The 24,861-nt window shown below is 39.2% G+C and overlaps 1 protein-coding gene across 1 annotated transcript in view; it reads right to left on the bottom strand.

Annotated features, from left to right (window-relative positions):
• The window catches only part of LOC136152772 (exocyst complex component 1-like), a 48,968-nt gene that overhangs the window by 17,899 nt on the left and 6,208 nt on the right, over positions 1-24,861 (bottom strand). Inside the window, 7 exon segments of the mRNA XM_065914143.1 lie at positions 5,453-5,560; positions 6,130-6,293; positions 11,345-11,371; positions 12,385-12,490; positions 18,998-19,147; positions 23,865-23,977; positions 24,560-24,692. Of these exon segments, the coding sequence (XP_065770215.1) occupies positions 5,453-5,560; positions 6,130-6,293; positions 11,345-11,371; positions 12,385-12,490; positions 18,998-19,147; positions 23,865-23,977; positions 24,560-24,692 (801 nt within the window).

Genomic DNA, 24,861 nt, shown 5'->3' with positions numbered 1-24,861 from the left:
CTAGAGCTCGGGTCAGAGCCACAAGCTCCACTAACTGGGCGCTGGTTTCCTGGGGGAGAGATTTTGCTTCTAAAACCTGTTCAGCCGTCACCACAGCATAACCTGCTTTACGCTTTCCATCCCGAACAAAAGAACTGCCATCTGTAAATATTTCCATGTCAGGATTGTCTAATGGGGTATCCATTAGATCTTCCCGAGCTGCATAGTTTAAAGTTAGAAATTGGGAACAATCGTGATCAGGTGTTTCATCTTCCTTCTCAGGAAGGAAAGTAGCAGGATTTAAATTTCTACAAACTTAAAGCTTAGTTACTGGTCCTTCTAACAACAGTGACTGATATTTAAGAAGCCTACTGTCTGTCATCCAAATGTTAACCTTAGAATTTAAGATTCCACTCACATCATGAGAAGTCAGTACAGTAAGGTTTCGTCCAGTAATTATTTTTAAAGCTTCAGGTGCTAATAAAGCAGCTGCCCCAATTACTCTTAGGCAGTGGGGCCACCCACGTGCAATTACATCTAATTCTTTGCTTAGATAAGCAATAGGTAGCTGGTGAGGCCCCCGGGGTTGTGTCAAAACTCCCAAGGCCATACCTTTCCTTTCAGTGACAAACAAGTTAAATTCTGACCCTGTGGGCAAACTCAAAGCTGGAGCTTGCAGGAGAGCAGTCTGAAGAACCTTAAAAGCCTTTTGAGTATCTGGAGACCAAACCAGTTTGTCAGTTTGGGCCTGCTGAGTTTCAGCTATAAGTTTATATAAAGGCCGGGCAAGTTCTCCATAACCCGGAATCCAAATACGACAGTAGCCTGTGATTCCCAAAAATCCTCTCAATTGCCTTAAAGTCATAGGTAGGGGATGGTTTAGTATAGGTTTAATTCTCTCGGGGCCTATGGCCCTAGTCCCTTCTGATATGATTAGGCCCAGATATCTAACAGATTGTTGACAAAGCTGAGCCTTTTCTCTTGATGCCTTGTAACCGCAGCCTGCCAGAAAGTTTAAGAAATCTTCTGAGGCTCGTGAACAAGCTTCCTCTGTCTCAGCACAGAGCAAAATATCATCTACATATTGTAACACTACTGCTTTAGAGCTATTAAAGTTTTGTAGATCCCGTGACAAACTTTGTCCAAATAAGTGGGGACTGTCACGAAATCCCTGGGGCAAAACTGTCCAGGTTAACTGAGAAGCTGGCTGAGTAGGGTCTTCAAAGGCAAATAGAAATTGACTTTCCTCTGCCAAAGGCACTGAAGAGAAGGCATCTTTTAAATCAATTACTGAAAAATATTTGGCTCGTTCAGGAATTTCAGACAGTAGCGTATAAGGATTAGGCACCACGGGGTGTAAAGGAACCACAGCCTCATTTATTATTCGTAAATCTTGAACTAATCTCCACTTATCATTTGATTTTTTTACACCCAAAATAGGAGTGTTGCATGGACTGTTACAGGGAACTAATAGTCCCTGCTCCTTTAAATTTTCAATGATGGGTTTTAACCCTTCCTTAACTTCAGGTTTCAGTGGATACTGCTTCTTATGTGGGAATAAGTGTGGGTCTTTGGAGCTTGACAACTACAGGAATAGCATTTTGTGCTCGACCCACAGATTTTCCATCAGCCCATACTCTAGGATTCACATTTTCTTCAACTAAAGGGAGAGAAAGGGAGGGCTCCATATTCATGAAAACAGAGGCATGGACCTTGCTCAGTATATCTCTCCCCAAAAGGGGTGAGGGTGATTCTGGCACGATAAGAAACTCGTGTGAAAATAGCACAGAATCCCAGTTGCACGATAGAGAATAACTGAAGTAATACCTTTTGGCTCGTCCAGACAGTCCCATTACGGAAGCGGATCGGGAAGAAAGTGGGCCAGGGGCTTCAGTAAGCACGGAGTAAGTTGCCCCAGTATCTAAAAGGAAATTGACGGATTGGCCTCCCACCGTTATCAATACCCGGGGTTCCTCAGGTGTAATTAGGACGGGAGCTTGTGTGGGGACCCCCGGGCACCTTCAGTCCTGATTGTCTTGAGAGTCAGACCCCTGAGACCTACACCTCTGGGGGCAGTCTCTCCTCCAGTGTGGTCCCTTGCAGACCGGACATGGAGCCGGGGGCGGCTCAGACGCCTGAGGGCAATCCCGCTTGAGATGCCCCTCCTTTCCACAGCCATAGCAAGCCCATCCCTTTTCACCTGGGTCCCTCTGGGCATTTTTCTCAGGCTGTTTAAGAACGGTTTTCATAGCCATTGCGAGGGCTTCCGCCTTTTCCTTCGTCTTTCTCTGCCTTTCTTTCTTTTCCTCATATTCCCTACCATAATAGACTGTCTGAGCCAGTTGTAACAGATTATCTACAGACTGATTTGGTCCATACGCCCGTTTTGATAACTTACGGCGAATATCTGGAGCCGACTGAGTGAGAAATCTATCCTTTAAGATCACTTTCCCCTCTTCACTTTCGGGATCAATCTCAGTGAATCTGCGAAGGGCTTCTCTCAGTCTGTCTAGGAATTTACCAGGAGCTTCCTTCTCTTCTTGTTCTATGTCTGCCAGTTTGCCATAGTTTAAAGGCTTAGAACGCGCCTGCCTGAGTCCTTCAAGAATACATCTGACAAAATGACTCTGATCCCATCTTCCTTTAGCAGTGTTAGAGTCCCAGTCTGGTTCTGTAGCTGGGACCGCCTGACTCCCAGTGGGGAGGGCAGTCATCTCGTCCTCCCTCTTTCCCACTGATTCATTACCAAGCCATTCATCTCCATAAGCAACCGCTTTACCCAAAACTCGAGGCTTTGAGTCGGCAGTCAACGTTTGTCCCAAGATATACATCACATCCTTCCAAGTAAGGTCATAATGCAGAGTAACACCTTTAAAAGCTCTAATACACTCTAATATACACTACTTCTACCCAATTCCCTTGCTTTTTACAGAAGTGTTTTAATTGTAAAACAGTATTATACTTAAGAGACCCTCCAACTGGCCACCGTTCGCCATCCTCCAGTGGGTACCGCGGCCATGCAGTATCACATAGGAAGACCAGGTGTGTCTTCTTTAAGCCCTGGGGATCACATCTATCCCAGTTTTGCAGGATACAGTTCAAAGGAGTGAGGCTGGAATTGTTAGCTCCCATCTGTAAGAGAGAAAAAAAGCGACCAGCGCCATTTTTCTACCGGAGGCGTCCCTCCCTGCTCTAGATGGGGGTGTAGACAGACATTACACCAAAAGCTTTTCCTTCCTGGTCGGACTTAGTCTGTCCCTTACCGACGCAGGCGTCACACTCGTCCCTCCCGGTTCTACCACCGAGACGGGGTGGGGATGCACCCAGGGTAGACCTGATGGCATCCCTGACTGACGTCCAGCTCTTCACCTCACTTGCCTCTGATGCCACCCAGGGTGCAATCAGAGTAACCTTCCGGAATGCCTCCCAAGCCAAGACCTCTGGGGGACACATTCGTCACCTGAGTGCCTGTGCACGACCCGGAGTATATTCCTGACCACAATAAGACTGATACAAACATGAAACTGAGATGTTCCTTCCAAGAGTCACCACACCGGTATAAGAGCCTCCTCTGCTCCAGTAAGAGCCAGTGTTACCAAAAGAAAAAAACCATTGCAGTTCCAATCCAAGTAACCTTTAACATCAGAGATGCTCTGGGAGTTAGAGCTCCATCTAGCTTCCAAACTTTCCATGCCTAGCGAGGCTAGGCGCTTCCTAACTACCAATCCAAGTTTGAGACTTAGACCACAGTAGAGTAGCAACATAGGTTACAAGTCTCTTGAAAGCCCAAGATCCGATAGATAAGGTTAGTACTTTTAATTCCCAAGGAGTTATGAAATGGTCAGAGACCGAAAAGTTTGACCGAGAAAAAAGAGTTCGGTCCACATGCTTTGCCCGTTTCTGGTCGGCTCCCAAAGGGGACACTGGTTGCCTCTTGGCATTGGCAGGTCGGTATAAACCCCCGACAAGTTTCTGCCATAAGCCTTATGAGGTCGCCGAGGAAGCGCAGAGCAGGGCCTTTCATTCATTCACACAAGCACACCGTAGAGTTAGTAAAGAACAGCGGAAAACGTGTTCGCTAGGAGAACAAAGAAGTAGAGCTCCAAGCATCCTTACCTTGTCCTGAAGGATCCCGGACGAGCCCTCAAGATGAAAGGTTGTTGCTGAACGATAAGACGCGGGATTCTTGACCTCCGGAGGAGACGAATTCAATCCGGGGCCAGAGACGAGGCTGGATCGCTCAGAGCTTTTGTGTAATAAAGTTTTATTAAAGTATAAAGGAGATAGAGAAAGCTTCTGACATAGGCATCAGAAGGGGGCAAAAGAGTACCCCCCTCCTAGTCTTTAGCTGTATGGTATATAGTCACTCACAGTCTGTTAATGAAAAGAAAGGAATGTCATAAAATCTAGAATGGCACCAGATAATTCATCCCAGGCCATAAAACTATTGACTTGCACCTTGTACCAACAAATAGTTTCGTTTACATAGATTAGGGGAACAATACCTGAACAAGTAAGTTAGGCCCTTTGGCGGAACCAACTTGAAGATGGAGTCTGGGGTTCATTAACATAGCTTAAGACAACATTTCCATACGAAAAAGAAATGTATTGGTTAACTCAAGGTTTGGGAGTAGTTAGCTTTAGGTGAGACCAGGTGTCATGGCCACACAGAATGTTAGGAGAAACCTCCTTTTAATTTTGTATAGAGAAGGAAAAACAGATCGCTGGTTTGTTCTTTTCTGCCGGTTAGGAGAGATAAAAATGTCTGGCACTTACAGCCTCATTCCTCCATTTGGAGACCCCTGGCCTTCCCGCCTGTTACTCTCTCAGTCTCATAGTAAGAAAGCCATAAGAAAGATTCTGATTTGAGGCTCTCCATTTTTCTCTTGCTTGCTTTCATTTATTTTTTAAGACCATGGGGGCTTCCCTGGTGGCTCAGCAGGAAAGAAATCTGCCTGCCAATGCAGGAGCCACGGGTTCAATCCCTGGGTTGGGAAGATCCCCTGGTGAAGGAACTGGCAATCCACTCCAGTATTCTTGCCTGGGGAATCCCATGGAGAGAGAAACCTGGTGGGCTACAGTCCACGGGGTTGCAAAGAGTCAGACACGACTTAGTGACTAAATAACAACAAATATACATTAAAACATCATTGTAATTTTTTAATTCTATTTACTTTTTCTTGATCACTAAAACAATAAATTTGCTTTTTAAAAATATTTTTTGCCAAGTAAACTCAGACATTTCCCCCACTCATCAATTTGGAGAATGTTTAGGCCTAAGATAGTCTAGAATATTAGATTAGATGCCCAAACACTATCCTTTTTTTTATTATCTTATATGATAAAAATTACTTAAAAAATCCTTACAATGTAAATTCTTTCTGTTCTGATATTGAAATTATGACAACATAATGATTAGGCTAATTATGATATAGATCACAAATATGAGCTAGTAAATAAATGTCACCCATACCACAGTTCCAGGCATACTCTGATGTCGCTGTAGTTTGAAAAATTTACTTATGAAGTCTTGTTCTGCCAGACACAGGGGCTCCAGTTCACTCAGTACCTGTTCAAAGATCTGAAGAAAACCAAAATGATTCTACAAAGAACTGAACAAAACGCTTAAAATAACATTCCACATTTAATCACTTTTCTGCAGCAACCAGGGAAGCTTTATCTATAATCTTAATAGAATCCCCCAAACAAATACTTCCAAGATTGACAAGACAATGCAGTATTGATGAGGCATAACAGGGTCAGAACATACCTAAAACAAAACTGACAACAATTACTCACTTGGAATCTGGAAAGAGGAACAGAGTGATAAAACTTTATTTAAACAATTTAGCTTCATAAAACTTGTTTCCTCTTTGTAGTCACTCAAATAACTGGATTGACAATGCAAGCTCTTTATGATTTATAACAAATTTTAATAAAGCTGTTATGTCATTTAATTGATGAATCACATTTCAGTTGCCATTTGACCAGTTATTATTTTTTTTTTTTTAGATTCAGAAATGGAAAGTAAGACACGGTTAATTAAAAGAGTCAATAGAGCCCAAATCTTTGAACACAATTAAAGCAGTAACAAACTGGTGCTAGAAAACTGACAGTAATGTTTAAGAAACATGCGTCATTTTATCTTACCTTATCAAACCTGGCTCTGTCGGCGACATCGAGATCAGAGGCCGACATGTTTCCCATGTCCAGCAAGGAAGATGACTGAGACCGGTGGTTCCCGGAGCTCTGAACACTGAGCTTATTTAGACTGGAAGTAGACCCGGTTAATTTCCCGGAACTCCCGTGAAGACCTGGGAAATGATAAACCTTTAAAAGCTGTGACCTTCACGAATGAAAGGTTCATGGCATCCATCAGGGCTCCCTTCTGCTGTCCTGCTCTTCTGGGGCTCATATGGGTTAGGGCACAACTCTGCCACATGAAGAGGATGTAGAGTGTCTTCCTCTTTCATTAAGATTTGTGTTCTACTTCTGAGCCTATGTAAAGACAGGTGAAATCATACAGAATCACAGAATAAGACTGAAAGGGATCTTAGAGATCACACTGTGCCCTGCCCAGTCTCATCACAGTTGTCTGATGATTTTTCAAAAGTAGATGAGGAGTTCTTTTCCACTCAGAAGACATGACTATGGATGAAAGTCACTGACCCCCTAGAATACTAGCTAACATAATGATTGTATTTCTAGAAAAAAACTGCCATATTCCAATATTATTTGCCTCTACATTGAATCAACATATTAGGCTGAACCACATGAAACTACCAACACTCAATTAATCTTGTCCTACTAAAAACGTCAATTACACATGACTCAACTTAATACATTCCTGAACTCAGACATTCCTGTTTTTTCAGCAAGTGAATTGATTAAAGTTCTTTTAAAAACTAAACAAAACGAAAAGAGAAAAACTAACAACAAAAACAAAACCCTGAATATTTGTTGTATTTAAAATACAACTAACATAACACATACATAGTTAACTATATTAATATGGGACATCTGAGTTTAGGTATAAACATAGGTATCTATCATAGCTATGAGGAAAAATGAGAACAATATGTCTGCACAATATCCTACATACACCAAACTATTAAAGGATTCTATTTTTACAAGAAAATGTGATGTTTCTATTCAGAATTAAATTTAAACAGTAAAACATTTTTATTCTTCTTGACTATTTCTCAGCTAAACCTGTATTATTCACTGATGGTCAGAAGGGACAAATAATAAAATAAGTGATAAAAAATATGATATACAAATCATATTTGTATATGTAAAGTAAAAAATAACAACAACAAATATGATATACAGTTAGTTAGAGACAAACTTTGGTTTCATTATGCAAAATCTGACCATACGTACAAGAAATTTTATAGTTTCTAAACACAGCCTGAAAACAAAAGTATAACGGTTAAGACTTTTTATAAGTTTCTGACTACCCACCATACATGTTTAACCATGCCACACATTTCTTGGATGCAGCCATCCCACTTCCTTTCTGTTGGTTTTCTTTCTGGCCAAGCCCTGGCAACCCAGAGCAAGCAGTGTTTCTGGCGCAGCTTCTCCAGGATGAACGACTGGCTCCTAGACACACACACGCACTGAGAGCACCTGCTGACACGCCGAGCACGCCCACTCTCGGCTTCCCGTCTGACAGCACTGCCTTTCCAGGCAGTGTGGCTGCGACGGGTTAGGCTGCAAGCGTCACAGACAAAGACAAGTTAGCAAGCTGCAATCTGCACAAACCGCGCACAAGAGGAAGTTAAAGCTCTAGTTGAAAAGACACATGCAAAGAACCAGGAGCACCAAGCAACGAGAGAGGCAACATATGTTTAGTTGGTCAGCTACTGCTTGAGAAATTACATGACAGAAAAACCTTTACTAGTCTTTTAATGTACTATTTGATGCAAATATTCAGGTAAAAATATCTACATTTGTAAACCTCCCCCACACTTTTAAGTCTCCTAAGCTGATGTACTTAAATTTAAAGACTACACTTCCAAGTTCTGATTTCTGAAGAAAACAGAGTTCAAGTAAATAATTTAATACAGTGAAAATTTAATAGAAAGAACTTGCACATTTATACATTAAATGCATTAACAATCCTGTATTCACTGAAAGCTCTTGGAAGGAATCTCCACTGTACTAAATAATTTTATACTCCCTCTGATAAAAAAAATTATGAGTAGAGTTTTAAAACCATTTTAGAAATAATAAGCTAAACTGTTTAGTAACTTAGCTGGCTCTGTGAACACTGAGAATAAAACACATGTATCAAAACACTAATTATTGGGAGATGGGTAGGTAGAAGGGTAAAGCTGAGAGACAGGTCTAATGTGGGAATTGGAGTTCTTTCAGGGTCATTTGGCATTTCCTTTATCTAAAACCTCTCTTTAGTATTTGTTCGATCAATTGTAGAGATCGTTTTGTGAAACATTCTAAACCCAAATGAGAATCTAACTTGAATGGCAAAGAAAGAAATTATAGAATAAAACAGAAAATTAATGACTATAACTCTAGAAATATTTAAGAAACGGAAAACAAGGTGTCAACTCCTGCCAAACAGGGATAGTGATAGTTGCTATTGCTAGGCAAAAGCTCGAGTATAAACTACTAATTTGCCACACCAAAAACATGTCAATCTTCCTAGCCTTGTCTGCCTGAAGTTTAAAGGAATATGAAATGATAAGGCTGGACACACAGCAACCAGGAGCGGGGGATGCACTGGAGCCACTAGCTTGTCAATCTGAACAGTATCTTCTGGCGATCTTAAGGTGTCACTCTACTAAGTTCACCAGTTTCAGAGCAAAGCCTGATTCTGCATATAGTTTTCTTTTTTAAAGTAGTTAATAAATACTACTAGTGCCCTATTTGGGCTCATAAAAAAGTCTATATTATTTATCAGCAAGAAGTAACAATATTCTGGTAAATTTTAAATATCCTTAAACAATTTCTGCTAGAGTACAAGCACCAAGAGGGTAGGGTCTTTGCTCATTGCTGCATTCTCAGTATCGAGCAGCGATTATCATGTAATAGGTAATTAATAAACATTTACTGAATGAATCATCCACTCAGGACTGAATGTAGTCTTGTGTTCAAGACTCCCTTTGGAGTCAACAAGATTTCTTAATTTCAGTGGACAAACACTGGAAAAAATGTGCTTGGCATATCATTTTTTAAGTTTTGGATTACTAAAGATAAGGAAGTTATTATGTAAATGGACTCAACTAATACTTGTGTGTCTTATCTTAGTAGTAAAAAGAAAAAAAATGGGCAATTTAAAAAATTATTACTAGATATCCTTTGCCTGTCTTTTCATTCAGTACATCTGAGGAATACAGAAGAAAAACAAAACACCAAAGTATCAATCTCGGGAGGACAATCCCACACCTCTGAGAGTATCAGGGTAACCTTCTGACCTTAGAAAGGCAAAGGTTTTATAAAAACCTTACCACAAAGAAAAAGTGCTTTACTGGCATTTTAACGTTGTTTTAAATTATCTAAACTAAGTAGATGTTAAAGACTTGAGTAAAGAATGGTTCAAAAAGAGAGAATTCCCCTGAATCTCTATGACTATACACAATTTCCTTTTGTAAAATACATTCAATCTGACTTTCTATTCTCTTTTTTTTTTTAACCGCCCGCCGCTGACTTTCTATTTTTATTAGTATCTCGGATGCAGCATTTTCAGAGCAAGGAAAAAACAAAACAAATTTAAAATTTTATTCATAATTCCTTAATTTTGAGCCATTGAAAATTTACCTTCCCCAAATTTTAGGTTTCTCTTTTAACTGTAATTACTATTAAGAACTGATTTAAACATAATTCGAATCCTTGAAAAGGTATCTTTAAAAAGTTTACATTCTATCTATTTAGAACTTCTGAAGTCATTTGTATTTAACTTGAAATTTATTTTTAAATGTTGACCAACAAGCTACATTTTCAAAGATGAACAAAATAGTTTTTATCCTCTGAATTCTGTTTATTATTTAGTTTTTCCTTTCTTGTAACTGATAACATCAAAGTAATAGAAACTATAATTTTTTGGTTACTCTCCTATTTCTTACTACTTAATGGATACATACGAGAGATGTAATTTTAACCCTGTTTTAAAAGTATCTTCTAAACTTGTCTTAGGTTAATTAAAAATTTTTTAACAAGATAATTTAAGAACTTCAAAAAATAAGAAAAAAAATTAAGGTTTTAGGTTAATGCAATGATACCATTAAGATAGTATTGTATTTGATTTAAATTATATTCCAATTATGTCATTTATCTCAAGGAGAATCTTAAGCTTGATAAATTAATATTATGACAGGGGCATTAATAACCTCCCAAGGAGGTAGTTTTAGAAAGATTTCCCTTTTACTGCAGTAGCAAGTGATGACAAATATACTAAATGAAAACATTAAACATGTAACTGTATTAATATGTTGTTTACTAAAAAGAAAAACTGATTTTGTTATAGCCACGCTTTCCGGGAAACAGACTCACTCAGAAGGACAATGCAGATAGTGGAGTGCAGTTTATTACACCGGCGGGCCCAAGGCAGAGTCTCCTCTTAGCCAAGGACCCCGTCCAGCATTTGTGAAAATCTTTTATACCCCATGTGTACGTGTCCAAATCCACCACCTACCCCATGTGTACGTGTCCAAACCCCACCACCTACCCCATGTGTACGTGTCCAAACCCACCACCTCAATTCCGTTGAGACTTACATAAACAAAGGTAGGGTAAATACAACTACAATAACCCCATCATTCAAGTGTTGTGTGTTCAAACAGTCAATAGTCAATAAGCCCGGAGTTACATTCCAACCAGTTAATAATCGATAAGCCTGTGATTACATCCTGATAGATACAGGAAAAGTTTATGACCTGTCCGGAGACAGGGGTGATTACGGTATGCTTCCTCTTAGGCAATGAGCAACCTGGATGTGATCTTCAAGATTCCCCTGTCTGGAGGGGGTCTTATCCTTCCATTGTCGTTCCCACAGGCACTAAGCAGAGAGTTCAGAGTCCACTGGAGAGGCAGCCGAGCACGATCAGCACGGACAGGCCTGAGATGGAGTCCAGGCCCTATGAATTCCTTCTTCAATTTAACATATCCATGGTGAAACATTAACAAGGATATAAACACACCGTTTAAGAACAAGTAACCTTTAGGATGAGTTAGCATTTCTGTTTCCAAAAGCCTATTGTCCCAATATTTTTATCAGTATCTTTACCAAAGTGCAATACACAGATTCAAACCATTAAAAAAATCGGAACTAGTATCACCAATATATTAGTGTTGTATTAAAAACAAAAACAAACCACAAACCAGTGAATCACAAAATAATTACCCACTACTAAAGATAGTCTTCTTTGTCCTAAAGAAAAGAATGGAAAGACGAGCTATCAATTTCAATCAGGGCACAGGCTCCTTTCAACAAGCAAATGCTACACTCATGGTTCTAAAGGGGAGCTATGCAGACACAGAGGACACACTGTAGCCATTTAAGGCCAGGTTCTGACTCCGACAGGCACAGAACTCCATCCAAAAAGCCCAGAGATGGGTACATGCAAGAGCAGAACGTGGCCTCGGCAAATCATTTCCTTGCAACTTGATACTTTCACTGGTTATCCTTTTAAATCAAGTTTTTTGTTTATTTAACATATTTAGAAGCAACAAAAACCCCTCTTGTTTCAAAAATAACTCTTTGGAAAAATAAAGTATAATTACAGGAGAAATTTTGGTGACATTTTTACAGCCCCTTCACAGGGGAGAAAACACTTAGCAACTTTCTTTTTGATTCAAAATAGCCAGTGACAAGTAAGAAGCCAGGCATCACTTCACTTCCCTGTGGAGTGCAATGACTTAAGAGATCACAGACTTGCCTCCAACTGGTACAAAAGGTCTTTTAGGAAATCAGAAACTGAACTTCCAACATCTGTCTCTTAATCTAGTACTTTCTCTCCAGACTGCACTTCATTCTCTGGCCAACTGCTGCTGCTGTGACTATACACAGCTGTCCCTGGTGTCTGTGCAGGGTTGGTTCCAGCACCAGTGGTGGACACCAAAATCCATGGATGCTCAAGTCCCATGGTTGGTCCTCCGTATTTACGGGTTCCGCGTCTGCGCTGTACTTTTATTAGACACGGCATGTATATACAATTGCTGTCAAGTTCACATACTGCAGAATTTTAATTAGTAAAAATAAGGCTTTAGAGACATACTTGTTCCATGAAAAACCTATAAATCAAACCAATGCATTAGATTTATTCTTTTACTAATTCTATTGTATCTCCTTCCACCTTGCCTAAAAAGTCTTAAAATTATGTGTCACAGATAAATAATTTTTAGTAGAAGAGAAAACAAGGGGACTGAGGTGCCTAAGCTTACCAAGCTTCTTGCTTTCTTTAGTTGTGCCAGTCATCTTGATCTTTGCAACTTCAAAGACATCTTTAATTTCTCTCTCACAGAGTCATGATAAATAATCCATGCAATTCTTAAAAGTGAAAACAACACATACTCATTAATAAAACAAGTATAACAATTTCCATTTCTCAATCCCCCCATATCCTTTGTGCTTGTTTTCAATTTTGTGGTCTTAAAATATTTGATGCATTTCATAGGACACAAGAAGGCTATTTTCCATCTTTTAAAAAAACTGAACTGGCATCATAATATTAACAGTTTGTAAAAATATGAAGTTGAATAATCACACTCACATTTTCACTTTTATACTTTCAGTTCAGTTCAGTTGCTCAGTCAAGTACGGCTCTTTGCAACCCCATGGACTGCAGCATGCCAGGCCTCCCTGTCCATCACCAACTCCCGAAGCCTGCTCAAACTCATGTCCATTGAGTCGGTGATGCCATCCAGCCGTCTCATCTTCTGTTGTCCCCTTCTCCTCCAGTCTTCAATCTTTCCCAGCATCAGGGTCTTTTCAAATGAGTCACTTCTACGCATCAGGTGGCCAAAGTATTGGAGTTTCAGCTTCAATATCAGTTGTTTCAATGAATATTCAGGACTGATTTCCTTTAGGATTGACTGGTTGTATCTCCTTGCTGTACGAGGGACTCTCAAGAATCCTCTCCAACACCACAGTTCAAAGGCATCAATTCTTCGGTGCTCAGCTTTCTTTACAGTCCAACTCTCACACCCATACATAACTACTGGAAAAGTCATAGACTTGACTAAATGGACCTTTGTTGGCAAAGTAATGTCTCAGTTTTTTAATATGCTGTCTAGGTTGGTCATAGCTTTTCTCCCAAGGAGCAAGCCTCTTTTAATTTCATGGCTGTAATCACCACCTGCAGTGATTTTGGAGCCCCCCAAAATAAAGTCTCTCACTGCTTCCATTGTCTCCCCATTTATTTGCCATGAAGTGATGGGACCAGATGCCATGATCTTAGTTTTCTGAATGTTGAGTTTTAAGCCAACTTTTTCACTCTCCTCTTTCACTTTCATCAAGAGGCTCTTTAGTTCTTCACTTTCTGCCATAAGTCTGGTGTCATCTGCTTATCTGAGGATTTTGATATTTCTCCTGGCAATCCTGATGCCAGTTTGTGCTTCACGAAGCCCAGCATTTCAAACGATGTACTCTGCATATAAGTTAAATAAGCAGGGTGACAGTATACAACCTTGATATACTCCTTTCCTGATTTGGAACCAGTCTGTTGTTCCATGTTCAGTTCTAACCGTTGCTTCCTGACCTGCATACGGATTTCTTGAGAGGCAAATAACGTGGTCTGCTACTCCTATCTTTTGAAGAATTTTTCACAGTTTGGTAATCCACACAGTCAAAGGCTTTGGCGTAGTCAGTAAAGCAGCAGTAGATGTTTTTCTGGAACTCTCTTGCTTTTTCAATGATCCGATGGTAATTTACACATTACCTTTCATGTATTTTAAACATAGCTGCATTCATACGATACTGGGTGTTTGGGGCAGCACAATCACGCTTTTCCAGGTCATATGCTAATGACTGCACAGTATTATGCTCTGCTGATGTTCAGTTTAGTAAACCAACCTCCTAACACAGACTACATAATTGGTTTTGATGTTTTCCTGTGATAGACAATGTTACAACAAGCTTTTCATCTCTAATGAACTGCTTTATTGGAATAATTTCCTAAGGGTAAAATTACAGTGCTAAAGAATAAGGGAATCTTTTAACTCTTCTTCCATAATACCATGCTGTTTCAAAAATTATTATACCAACAGACAGGATCAATGACACTGAAGCAGGACACTGAGTTTTACCATACCTTGCCAGCATGGGGTAGTAAATTAGCCCCAAATAGGTTACTCTCATAAGAATTTAATTACCACATCTTACAGTTTTCATAATCAAATGATTTCTTTTTAAAAAACAAAATTTATTCTAGTTCAAATGAAAACATCTATTATTTAACATGCAAACTCATTCCCTCATCATCTATGCTTATTATCATACAAAAATATTTTATACCCTGACGAAAGAGTCAACAGTGGGAGGCCATGTATTTTTCCAAATCCTATGTTAAATGCCTTATGTAGAGTTTCACTAAATTTAAATAAATCCGCAGCAGAAAAACTCCTATGCCTAGTTATTCTTTTAAATTTATCATGAAATCTACACTTCAATTTCAAACACATCCAGTTTTAGAACAGTTTACTTTGCTTTAAACATCAGATGTAACTGTCAAAGGTATATCACTTAAATTATTTGTATACTGACTCATAGTTCATTATTGATTTGTTTAAGTTATTTTATAAGTATATAAAAATATATTAGATATATTTATATATATTTAGATATTTTATTGATAGATACGTCCTTATAAAAAATTTTTGGATGAACATAATATAGAGCCTTCTTTTTTCCAATTTGCATGCCACATACATTTCCCACAGATTCTCCGTAAGGAAAGTTAAATAGGAAATTTTTTCCTGTGATCTTTGTGTGTAGCTTTAAAAGCAAATCTAAAGCTAAACAGACACTAAAATTATTCCTATTTCGTTCAGCTATTTCACTTTTCAGCATCTCATTCGTTGAATTTTAAATTATCACAAAAACACTGACCACTGGAAATCAATGTAAATGGCTGACCAATTTATAATTCATAAAATCTTCATTAGATTTCTACTCAACTCACTCAATATAACAGACTGCATTCCAATACCCAAACTAAGTGCACACTACTACCCAAGCAATTTAAACAGTCGCTATTTCTAAAACAGTGATTTGAGCAGACTACTGAAAATCACCTTCTTTTTCAATACAATTGAAATGACTGAACACCTTCCCCCAGGTGCTCAACAGAACCCACAGGTGGGGAAGCCCACAGACAGGCGTGACTCCCAGCTCATTCACTTACTGAATTCAGAGAGAAGCTTCTCACTGGGAGTATTTCTCTTAGCATCCTGTATACAGCACCTAACTTAAAATCCAACTATCTTGAGCTTAAATACTGTTATCTCAGGCAGTATTTCCAACTTTTTCTTGTGCTCACTTTAGAGTCTTACAGATAACACCATGTTTTATTTTCTATATTTACAAATATAGGACTGAGGCTGAGACAATGTGTGAGCAGTCTTAAAGACTGTCGGCCTCAAGGGGCTATTGGGAGAGGAAAGATTGTTCCTACCTAAACAAGGATAAACCATCTCCCTGCTCAACTGCTCTACATGCTCTACTGCCCCAGCTAGGCAGAAGGGATTCTGGGCAGCCGAGCTTATTACATGCCCAACGCACCTCTATTTTCCTTAGGCTCTAAATTACATACACCCCCAAATCAGGGGTTTGCTTAGATTCAGCCGTAAGTAGAGTTGGGGCAGGGCCTAGTTATTCTTTTCCCTAAAGAAATGAAGACAAGCTTTTCCTGGTCCTGCCAAAAAGTGTGAGCTGGGTACAAATAACCAAGTACAAAGGTGAGTGCTACGTCACTTCAATCAGGTTCAACTCTTTGCAGCCCTATGGACTAGAGCTCACCAGGCTCCTCTGTCCATGGAATTCTCCAGGCAAGAATACTGGAGTGGGTTGCCATTTCCTTCTCCAGGGGACCTTCCTGAGCCAGACACTGAAGCTGAATCTCCTGTCTCCTGCATTGGCAGGCGGGTTCTTTACCACTAGCACACACTACATGGAAAGGATCAAGTACAAATAGCATCTGGATTTAATTATTATTTCTTACCAAAGAAACACTGATTTGTCAGGTTCCTTTTTTCATTCCTTTCCTTCCATTTCCTTTCATTCCTTTCTTGGTCATATTAATAAGATTCCTATTTTTGAAAACACTTGAGCAACCAAATTAGATTATCAGGCATAAAACTGCATGGTCTGTCACAAGTTCAAACACAAGATAAAGCAAGATTCTTTGGAAATAAGATAATTTCATTTAAAAAAGCACATCAATACTGTCAATTGAAAATATACCATGAGCAGAGAATGATTCCATACTTCAGCACTAGACTGGCTACTGGCTTGCTTCTTCACTTTAAATTACATTCATGACGCTACATATATATAAAGATACGGCAATAATACTCACTGAGAACACAATCAGGCAAAAAGATTATTGATTATTTTACTCATTTGAATATTCACTAGGGGACAAAGCACTTGTTGGCACAAAACTCTTAAGATGTAACGATATTTAATCATTCAAAATACAGTATTAATCCTCTTAAAACTTCAGAAGGCAAAGATTCCAGTCATGCAAATATTCTTCTGTAAACTATCTCCAAATCAGAATTCTGCTGACTCAAAACTAATCAGAATACAACACAACAGTAGAGTCCTGAGCCCAAGGGTTCCTGCTACAATGGCCGTTTACTAAATGAGAGCATGTCATTCTGCTACTCAAAGCCCATCAACACCCCTCCCTCATCTCTCTGCAAGTAAAAACCAAATTCCAACACCGGTGCCCAGTCCCTTCCAGATCTGCCCTGCCCCGCCCCCCGCCCCCCACCGCACCTCTCACGCCCGCCCTCCCATCCTGAACCTGACTCGCCGTGCTCCCACCACCACGGCCTGGTTGCTCCTCCAGTGCTCCAGGTTGCTCTTGCCTTGGGGCACTTGTGCTGTGCTGGGAAAGCTTTCCTCGGAAATTCCCACTGCGCACCCCTGCTTATCTTTAAAATTTGTGCTCAAATGTTGCCTTCTCGGACCACCCTTTTTGAAACCGCAACCTTTCTGATGTCCTAGCATTCCCTGCTTTATTTTCTCTAGAGCTCTCAGCAGTACCTTCCAGCAGACTATGAAGTTGACTTTTATGTTGGTCCTTCTCCACTGGAATATGTACTCTGAACAGGCAAGTGTTCGCCTGTCTCCTTCAGCGCCGTTCTCTTTCGTGCATACAACAGTGTCAGCACACAGCAGATGCTCAGCGCGTTTGCTAAGGGAACGTGTGAATGGCTCTTTCTTGTCCAGCTGTGGCCATCCGTGTGTGTGTGTGCTCAGCCACTCAGTCGTGTCCCACTCTGCGACCCCACGGACTGTGGCCACCAGGCTCCTCTCTCCACGGGATTCTCCAGGCAATGGTACTGCAGTCGGTTGCCATTTCCTTCTCCAGGGGATCTTTCCAACCCAGGGATCAAGCCTGCATTTTCTACATTGACAGGTGGATTTTTTTTTTATCATTGCGCCACCTGGGAAGCCCAAGTGGTATTTATCACTGTTTTAATCTCTGCGTCTCACAAGTCTGGCACCATCCTGTCCCTTGTTTTGGGATTCTCTCTTGTGACTTATAATCTCTATTCCTACTATCATCCTCTTCGTCCAAGATTTCATTTCAGTTCATTATTGTATTAGGTTCTCAGTTTCCCCTATCAAGTCTCTTCCTATGTCTGAAGAATGCTGCTAGGACTCATGACTCAGATTTTTCAACCTAACTTCTCACTCTTCTAGAATATGGAATTTCAGCTTCAGTCAGGCTGGTCTTCTTAAAGTCCCGGGAAAAGAGTCAAGTCCAATGTTTTCTATGAAGTTTTCTCCTGTGGCTACAGGTCATGAATTTCCTTTCTCTAACATGCTATACATTTAAACTCATATCCAGTTCAGCACTTAACTCTGGCCGGCTGCTAAGGATAGTTGCTCTTCCCGGGCAGACCTGACGCTCTCTGGAAGTAGAAGCATGTGTGGGAGCCACTTCTTATTCTTACATATGGATTAGTGAGTACAAAAGAGGCACACAGTGAAAATCTGGTGAGTGACAAAGAAATGTACCATAATATGATAATCCAATTTTTCCAGCTAGTGTGTCCCACAATCAGGAACAGAAATACCCATGTTCCTCTGTGCCTGGAACAGTGGAATGTCTGCTTAATAAAAAGGCACACTGCATGTGCTTAAAAGAACAGATTACAGGTTCTTATAAAGCAAATGCCTCATTGAAAATATAACTTCGTACTCTCTAGTTTTTATATTGCACATAAAGCAACTCAGGAAATAATTATTTAACTAACTAAACTAAATGATGCTTCAAGCTACAGTATGGCCTAATACTATATTGAAGTTCAAAATTTAGCTATTCTCCATCTAAGTACATAAAATAAATGTTCTCCAGAATTTTAGACTCTGTGGGAGAAGGCGAGGGTGGGATGTTCAGAGAGAACAGCATTGAAACAAGTATACTATCAAGGGTGAAAGAGATCACCAGCCCAGGCTGGATGCATGAGACGGGTGCTCAGGGCTGGTGCACTGGGAAGACCCAGAGGGATGGGATGGAGAGGGAGGCGGGAGGGGGGATCAGGATGGGGAACACATGTAAATCCATGGCTGATTCATGTCAGTGTACGGCAAAAACCACTACAATATTGTAAAGTAATTAGCCTCCAACGAATAAAAATAAATGAAAAAGAAAAAAAATGTTTTCCATAGCTAATGAGCACTAAGAAATTCAACTACTTGCTGCTTTTTTAAGAACATACAACAGTGCTTCAAATGTCACTTGCGGAACTGAACACACGACCTCTCGATTCTAAAAGATAATGCTCTATACTCAGTGAGTAGCTGACGTCAAATCCATACCTTTGTTAGTCCCTCATATTTTCGATAATCCGTACTCTCTAGCCACTCCATCAGCTTGGCATATCGGAGTAAGTCTCTATGAAATGCATGATGATTAGGTAAAGTCAGTTCAATAGAGCGCTGAGCAAGAGTTGAACTCTGATCATGACCCTAGAGTGAATAAATAAGGACATAACTATCACTGACAGTATAAAGAAACATTGTTGTAACTAAATATCCTTAATAATGATCAAGCATGGCCAAGCAAAAACAACAGAACATAGAAATATAAGAACTGAGTACTTACTTGTCTTTTTTTAATCATCCTGTGTATACAAACTGAACACCACCACCATAAAATAGTCATAAACACACAAGAATGACTCTCTGATAAGTCGACTCATTTTATCTTTTAGAGTAGTTGAGAATGAATAGTTTAATCAACTTTACCTCTCCCATAACATTTTACAATTGACTAAGCAAATAAATATCATGATATAAACTGTTACTAAGAAACACACACCGAACAGGGGAAGTCATTCAAAACAAATTGTCTCCATCTATGATATCTCCATTAGAGTCTACGATATTTAAACAGCAGGTGAAAATGCACAGGACACAGAATGTCAGAACTAGGAAGGACTGCAGATGACTGCTTCCTGGGCTTTCCAGGACAGCGCTCAGTGCTCAGTTGCTGGATCATATCCTATTCTTGGCCAACCCAATAGATTGTCTGTAGCCTGCCGGGCTCCTCTGTCCATGGGAGTTCCCAGCAAGAGTACTGGTGTAGGTTGCCATTTCCTCCTCCAGGGGATCTTCCCCACCCAGGGACTGAACCTATGTCTTCTGCACTGCAGGCGGATTCTTTACCACTGAGCCACCTGGGAAGCCCTTTCCAGGATAACCCCTAATAATAATGTAATTTTAATTTTTCCATTAATTTTCTACAGAAGCAACTATATAATTTTGTTTTTAATCCTTGACATGACTTATATAAATGAGCACGTTTTCAATCAGCCTGAGGCAGACGATGCATCCTGACTTTTGTTCTAGAGTATATGGATCCAGTAGATCAGCTGACCCAACGGAACAAACTGAAATTCAAAGGGCTAAGTGATCCACACAGGCCACACAGGCGGAAGGCTAGAATCTGAACCTCAGCCATGTGAGTCTCACTTCTGTTTTCTTTTAAAAACATGCCAAACAAAACCATTCTAACCAGACTCAAAAACTGCTGAAGGTCATTACAAACATTACATTTCAGAAATGTTTACCACATCAGAAGGATGACTGAGATTCCACTGACTCACAGATATTAGATACTGTACACAGAGAGAGATTAGTTTTAAGTCTCCTAATGTCTCCAAATTGTGCCTTAATTAAGTTACACTAACTAAAAGGAAGGAGTATTTGACAAACTTGTTATTGCTGATAAATGTTTTCCAAATATTTTACCCTTATTAATAATAACATTAGATATATTTCCATTATCCTTCCTCATTAATTTTTTCAATAATTCAAGACTCAAAATCATGGTTTATGTTCTTCTATAGCTGTTTACTCAGGTCACTGCATGTTAAGTTGTACTATTTAATTTAATGTCAGGAAAACTCTTCAATTAAAAACCTTCATCTCTCCTGCAAAATGGAAGAACCAACATTTATAGAGAATTTTACGGTTTACAAAGCTCTTCTACATATATTACTATTCAAAACTTTCTACTGTAAGTAGCATTTCCAGATCATCATCATGTGAAAATTCACTGATATAAAAACATTATTACCTTCAGACTATTAGGATATATTAAATATTGTTAGTGTTAACAGAAAGATTTTAAGAGAAACTGGTTTCAAAATATATAGGAAGGAGAAAAAATACTTAAATTGCTTAATTCAATCAATAATATAGATAACTATCATATCTAGAATTCAATCGTGCTAAGAATTTTACTCTTTATATACTTTAAAAATTAAGACATTGTTTAAAGTTTCTTATTAGAGATAAATAAATTAGTAATGATGACTGAAAACCTTTTGAAAAGGACTGGCCATTCTAGATGCCTTTAAGAACACCATGATTCATGAGAAGAGGTCAAAATATCAACATTAACAGGAGTTTTGGAAGAAGCTGATTCCAACCCTCATGAATGACTTTGAGGGGTATGACTTCAGTACAGGAAGTAACTATAGATGTGGTAGAAAGCAGAACTAGAATTAGAAGTGGAGTCTAAAGATGTGACTGAACTGTTATAATCTCATTTAACAGATATTTAATGGATGAGAAGTTGCTTCTTACGGATGAACAAAGAAACTGGTCTCTTGAAAGAGAATCTACTCCTGATGAAGATGCTGTGAAGGCTACTGAAATGACAACAAAGGATTTAGACTATAATTAATACATAAACTAAGTTGATAAAACAAGTGGCAGGATTTGAGAAGACTGACTCCAATTTTGGAAGAAGTTCTACTGTGGGTAAAATGCTATCAAACAGCATTGCATGCCACAGAGAAATTGTCTGAGAAAGGAAAAGTTGATCATTACAGCAAACTTCACTCTTGTCTTATTTTTAAAAATTGCCATAGCTACCCCAATCTTCAGCAATCACTGCCTTGGTCCTCCAGCACCTTCAACATTGAGGAAAGACCCTCCACCAGCAAAAAGATGATGACTCAGATGGTAGGCTCAGAGGGTGCTTAGCAATTTTTAGCAATGAAGTATTTTTAAAATAAATGTGTACATTCTTCTGTTAGACATAATGCTATTGCACACAATAGGCTAAAATACTGTGTAAACATAGCTTTTTTATGCACTGGGAAACCAAAAATTTTGTGTGACTTGCTTTACTGACACATTCACTTCATTGTGGTGTCCCTAAGGTAGCCCCTATACACTGCTGTAGAGTTTTAAGTACATTACCTTTACCACATCCTCACAAGCATCTTGAGGGTAGCAGCCATTTCTTACTCTTACATATGGAGGACAGTGAGTCCTGTCATACAATGTAACACACAAATCAGACACACAATCAAAATTTGATGGTGAACAAAGACATGTAACCCAGTGCGGTAATCGAATCTTCCCCGTGTGTCCCACAACCAGGAACAGAAATCCCCTTGTTTCCCAACTCTTTGCTAGGTGACACGAAGTATTCAATTTAACACACAGAAAATCTCTTTTCTGCACTTGGGACACTGTCTTTCATCTTCTTCAGCACATTCCAGGTTGTTGCAACATTCTGGTTTTTAACATGCATTACTCACATGTAACAATGCATATTAGATTTTCAGAACTGGGATGCATTCATTTTAAACAAAGCCATTAGTTTATAAGGCAAGGAAGCAAAAATCACAAATAATAGCATGTTATAACAAACAATTAAGGGTGGAGAAAGGATTATCATTTACTGACTGGTATTTTCCATACCATTTACAAATGTGGACCATAGCCTGTCAACAGGATAATTTAAAAAAACTAGGGAATTGTGTAAAAATAGATATTATTGAAATAATAGTGTAAGAAAAATGTGCATTAGTATTTCCTATGTGATTCCTAGGTTTACTTTTTTCCTGAAGCTTTTCAAGTCAAGTGGAATGTTAAGAGAGTCTTCCCCTGTTTCCCCCTTGCGCGGTTAGTTAGCTGGTCTTCCTTTACTCCCATGGTACCACCATAACATACACCCTCCCTCAGTCTGTTTGTCGCCCTTCTCTAGATCGTGAGCAACTAGAGCAAAGAATCAGCCTCTCATCTATTCCAATGAAATGTCTGGAATGCATCTTTAATCACTTGGCAAATGACTTCCAAATAAAGGAGTGAGTGAGTGAATGAAAGAATGACAGAAAGAAAAGCAAGCAGAATGAGATTAAATGCCTTTGGATCTAAATAAACTTTCTGTTATGGGACATTAAAAAAACTGCCACAAATATGGTTAACAGGTAGCTCAAATCAGTAAATTATAACTATAAAGATTCTGCTGCTATTAAGCTTAGTAAACCTTACAGGGGAAAAAAAAGAATCGGAGAAGCTGGAGCCAAAGTTGATGTACTCACAGGCACGGAAAGAAAGTAGGACCTGTTATAGAGTTGAAGGAGGGCCTGAGTAAACTAATCAGAAATAAAATAGAGTAAATACAATTGTTTCAGAATACTACAAAGTGAAAACAAAATAAGAACCTGGAATATCAGTCAGCATTTCTTGATGAACAAAATTTCACTCAACTTTTTTTTGGCCCCAAATCCCTATTAAAGAGATCATAAATACACAAAATCTAATTTATGACACCTAATTTATTCAAGAAATATTAAGTCTAATTTATTATTTATTAAAAAAAGCACCTTCTAGTCAAATCCTTCTAAGGTATACTTAACAGCAACATTTATATCATTGCCACAACCTTAATTATAACACCCTTTCCACATAGAAATAGAGATAAAGGTTTTCTATAAGATTAAATCAACTAGAATTTACAATTGAGTTAGTCATTTTTCTCATATTTATAAGTATATGGAGCCAATGAAATACTGAAAACATGGAATCAAGTCCCTGTTCTCACTTGAAAATACTGAAAAATAAAACAGGCCAAACATTAAAAACGTAACAAGTTTGGACTTATTTTTAGAAACAAGATTGTCTAAATGGGGTATATGTAACATGCAAGCACAATTATTTAAAACTTAGGGAATTTTGGCTAAAAGGAACTGTCTTCATAGGAGACCACTGAGGCCCCCAAAACATCTATGAGCAAATACATACATATCTAAAAATATTAAAATCAAATAAATATAGAAAGGAACATATTGTGCTCCCAATTAAATACATTAAAATTTTTTTTCTGTGACCATTTCATTTCAAGCTACAGGAACATGCCAGTACTATAATAAGATAAAATTACCTGTCGAACAAAAACATTGTTGAGGTGACTGGCCAGTCTCCGGGCAAAATTCTCTCGCAAATCACTGAAACGCTGCTGCTGCTGCTGCTGAACTGCCAGAAGCACGTCATGGCCTGAAATCGTGACAGCTTATTCAACGGGTTAAAGAGCTCCCGGATGTCTAACGAGTGCATTTATAACAGAAGCCGTATTTCAGTTCTGAAGAACTCAACCTTTTGCTGGTTTATGCGTGTGTTTATAAAAGAAAGGTAAGGGGGAAAAACAGTGTAACTCAGCGATCCTCACGCTGCGGTCTTGCCTCAGCCTCACCTGGGAACGGTCAGAAACATGGATTCTAAGGCCTCAGAGCAGACCTACTGCTTCTGCGCTGGCCCCTAGCCGTGATCCCGATGCAAGCTCAAGTTTAGGAACCGCTGGTCTAGCAAAGCCTTACGACATCTACTTTGTGCTAGGTCCTGTGAACAGCGCTGAAGAAAAATGCTGGTGTTAACGCAGAGTCACTGATGGTCAATCAGAAGGTACTGAAATGAACAAGTTCTTCGTGCCAATATAAATTATGTTTGAGAGTAAGTGAAACTTGTTTCAATAGCTAATAATCTAACCCTAAACCACCTGCCTCATGGACTTCTTGTCAAAAGCTTTACACTAAGTCAGAAGCTTAGTCCCAGGTTCTTGGGCAGATTTTATGGTCATACCTGGTCGAAGAGCTACATTCACGCACTGCAGCAGGGCATCTGCAGCATTGGTGCAGGCCTCAATGCCCCTGGAAGAAGAAAGATCTCCTTCCTGAAGTGCCTTTATATGACCTTTGGCCAGGTCCATGTGGCTCTGGAAAGTAAATAAACACACCATTTGTCTGTGTACTCTTAGGAAGTTTACAGGTAAGATGCTACGCAATCCTATTACTGGGTGTTTGAAACTTCAGTATTTTTAAATCTTGCTCTCCTAAGGAAACTAGAAAATACTTGCAAATGGGCTTTAGAGATCAATAGTTTGT

The sequence above is a fragment of the Muntiacus reevesi genome, chromosome 22 (genome assembly GCF_963930625.1).
Source record: "Muntiacus reevesi chromosome 22, mMunRee1.1, whole genome shotgun sequence".
Lineage (NCBI taxonomy): Eukaryota > Metazoa > Chordata > Mammalia > Artiodactyla > Cervidae > Muntiacus > Muntiacus reevesi.
This window is presented reverse-complemented; position numbering and strand designations above follow the sequence as displayed.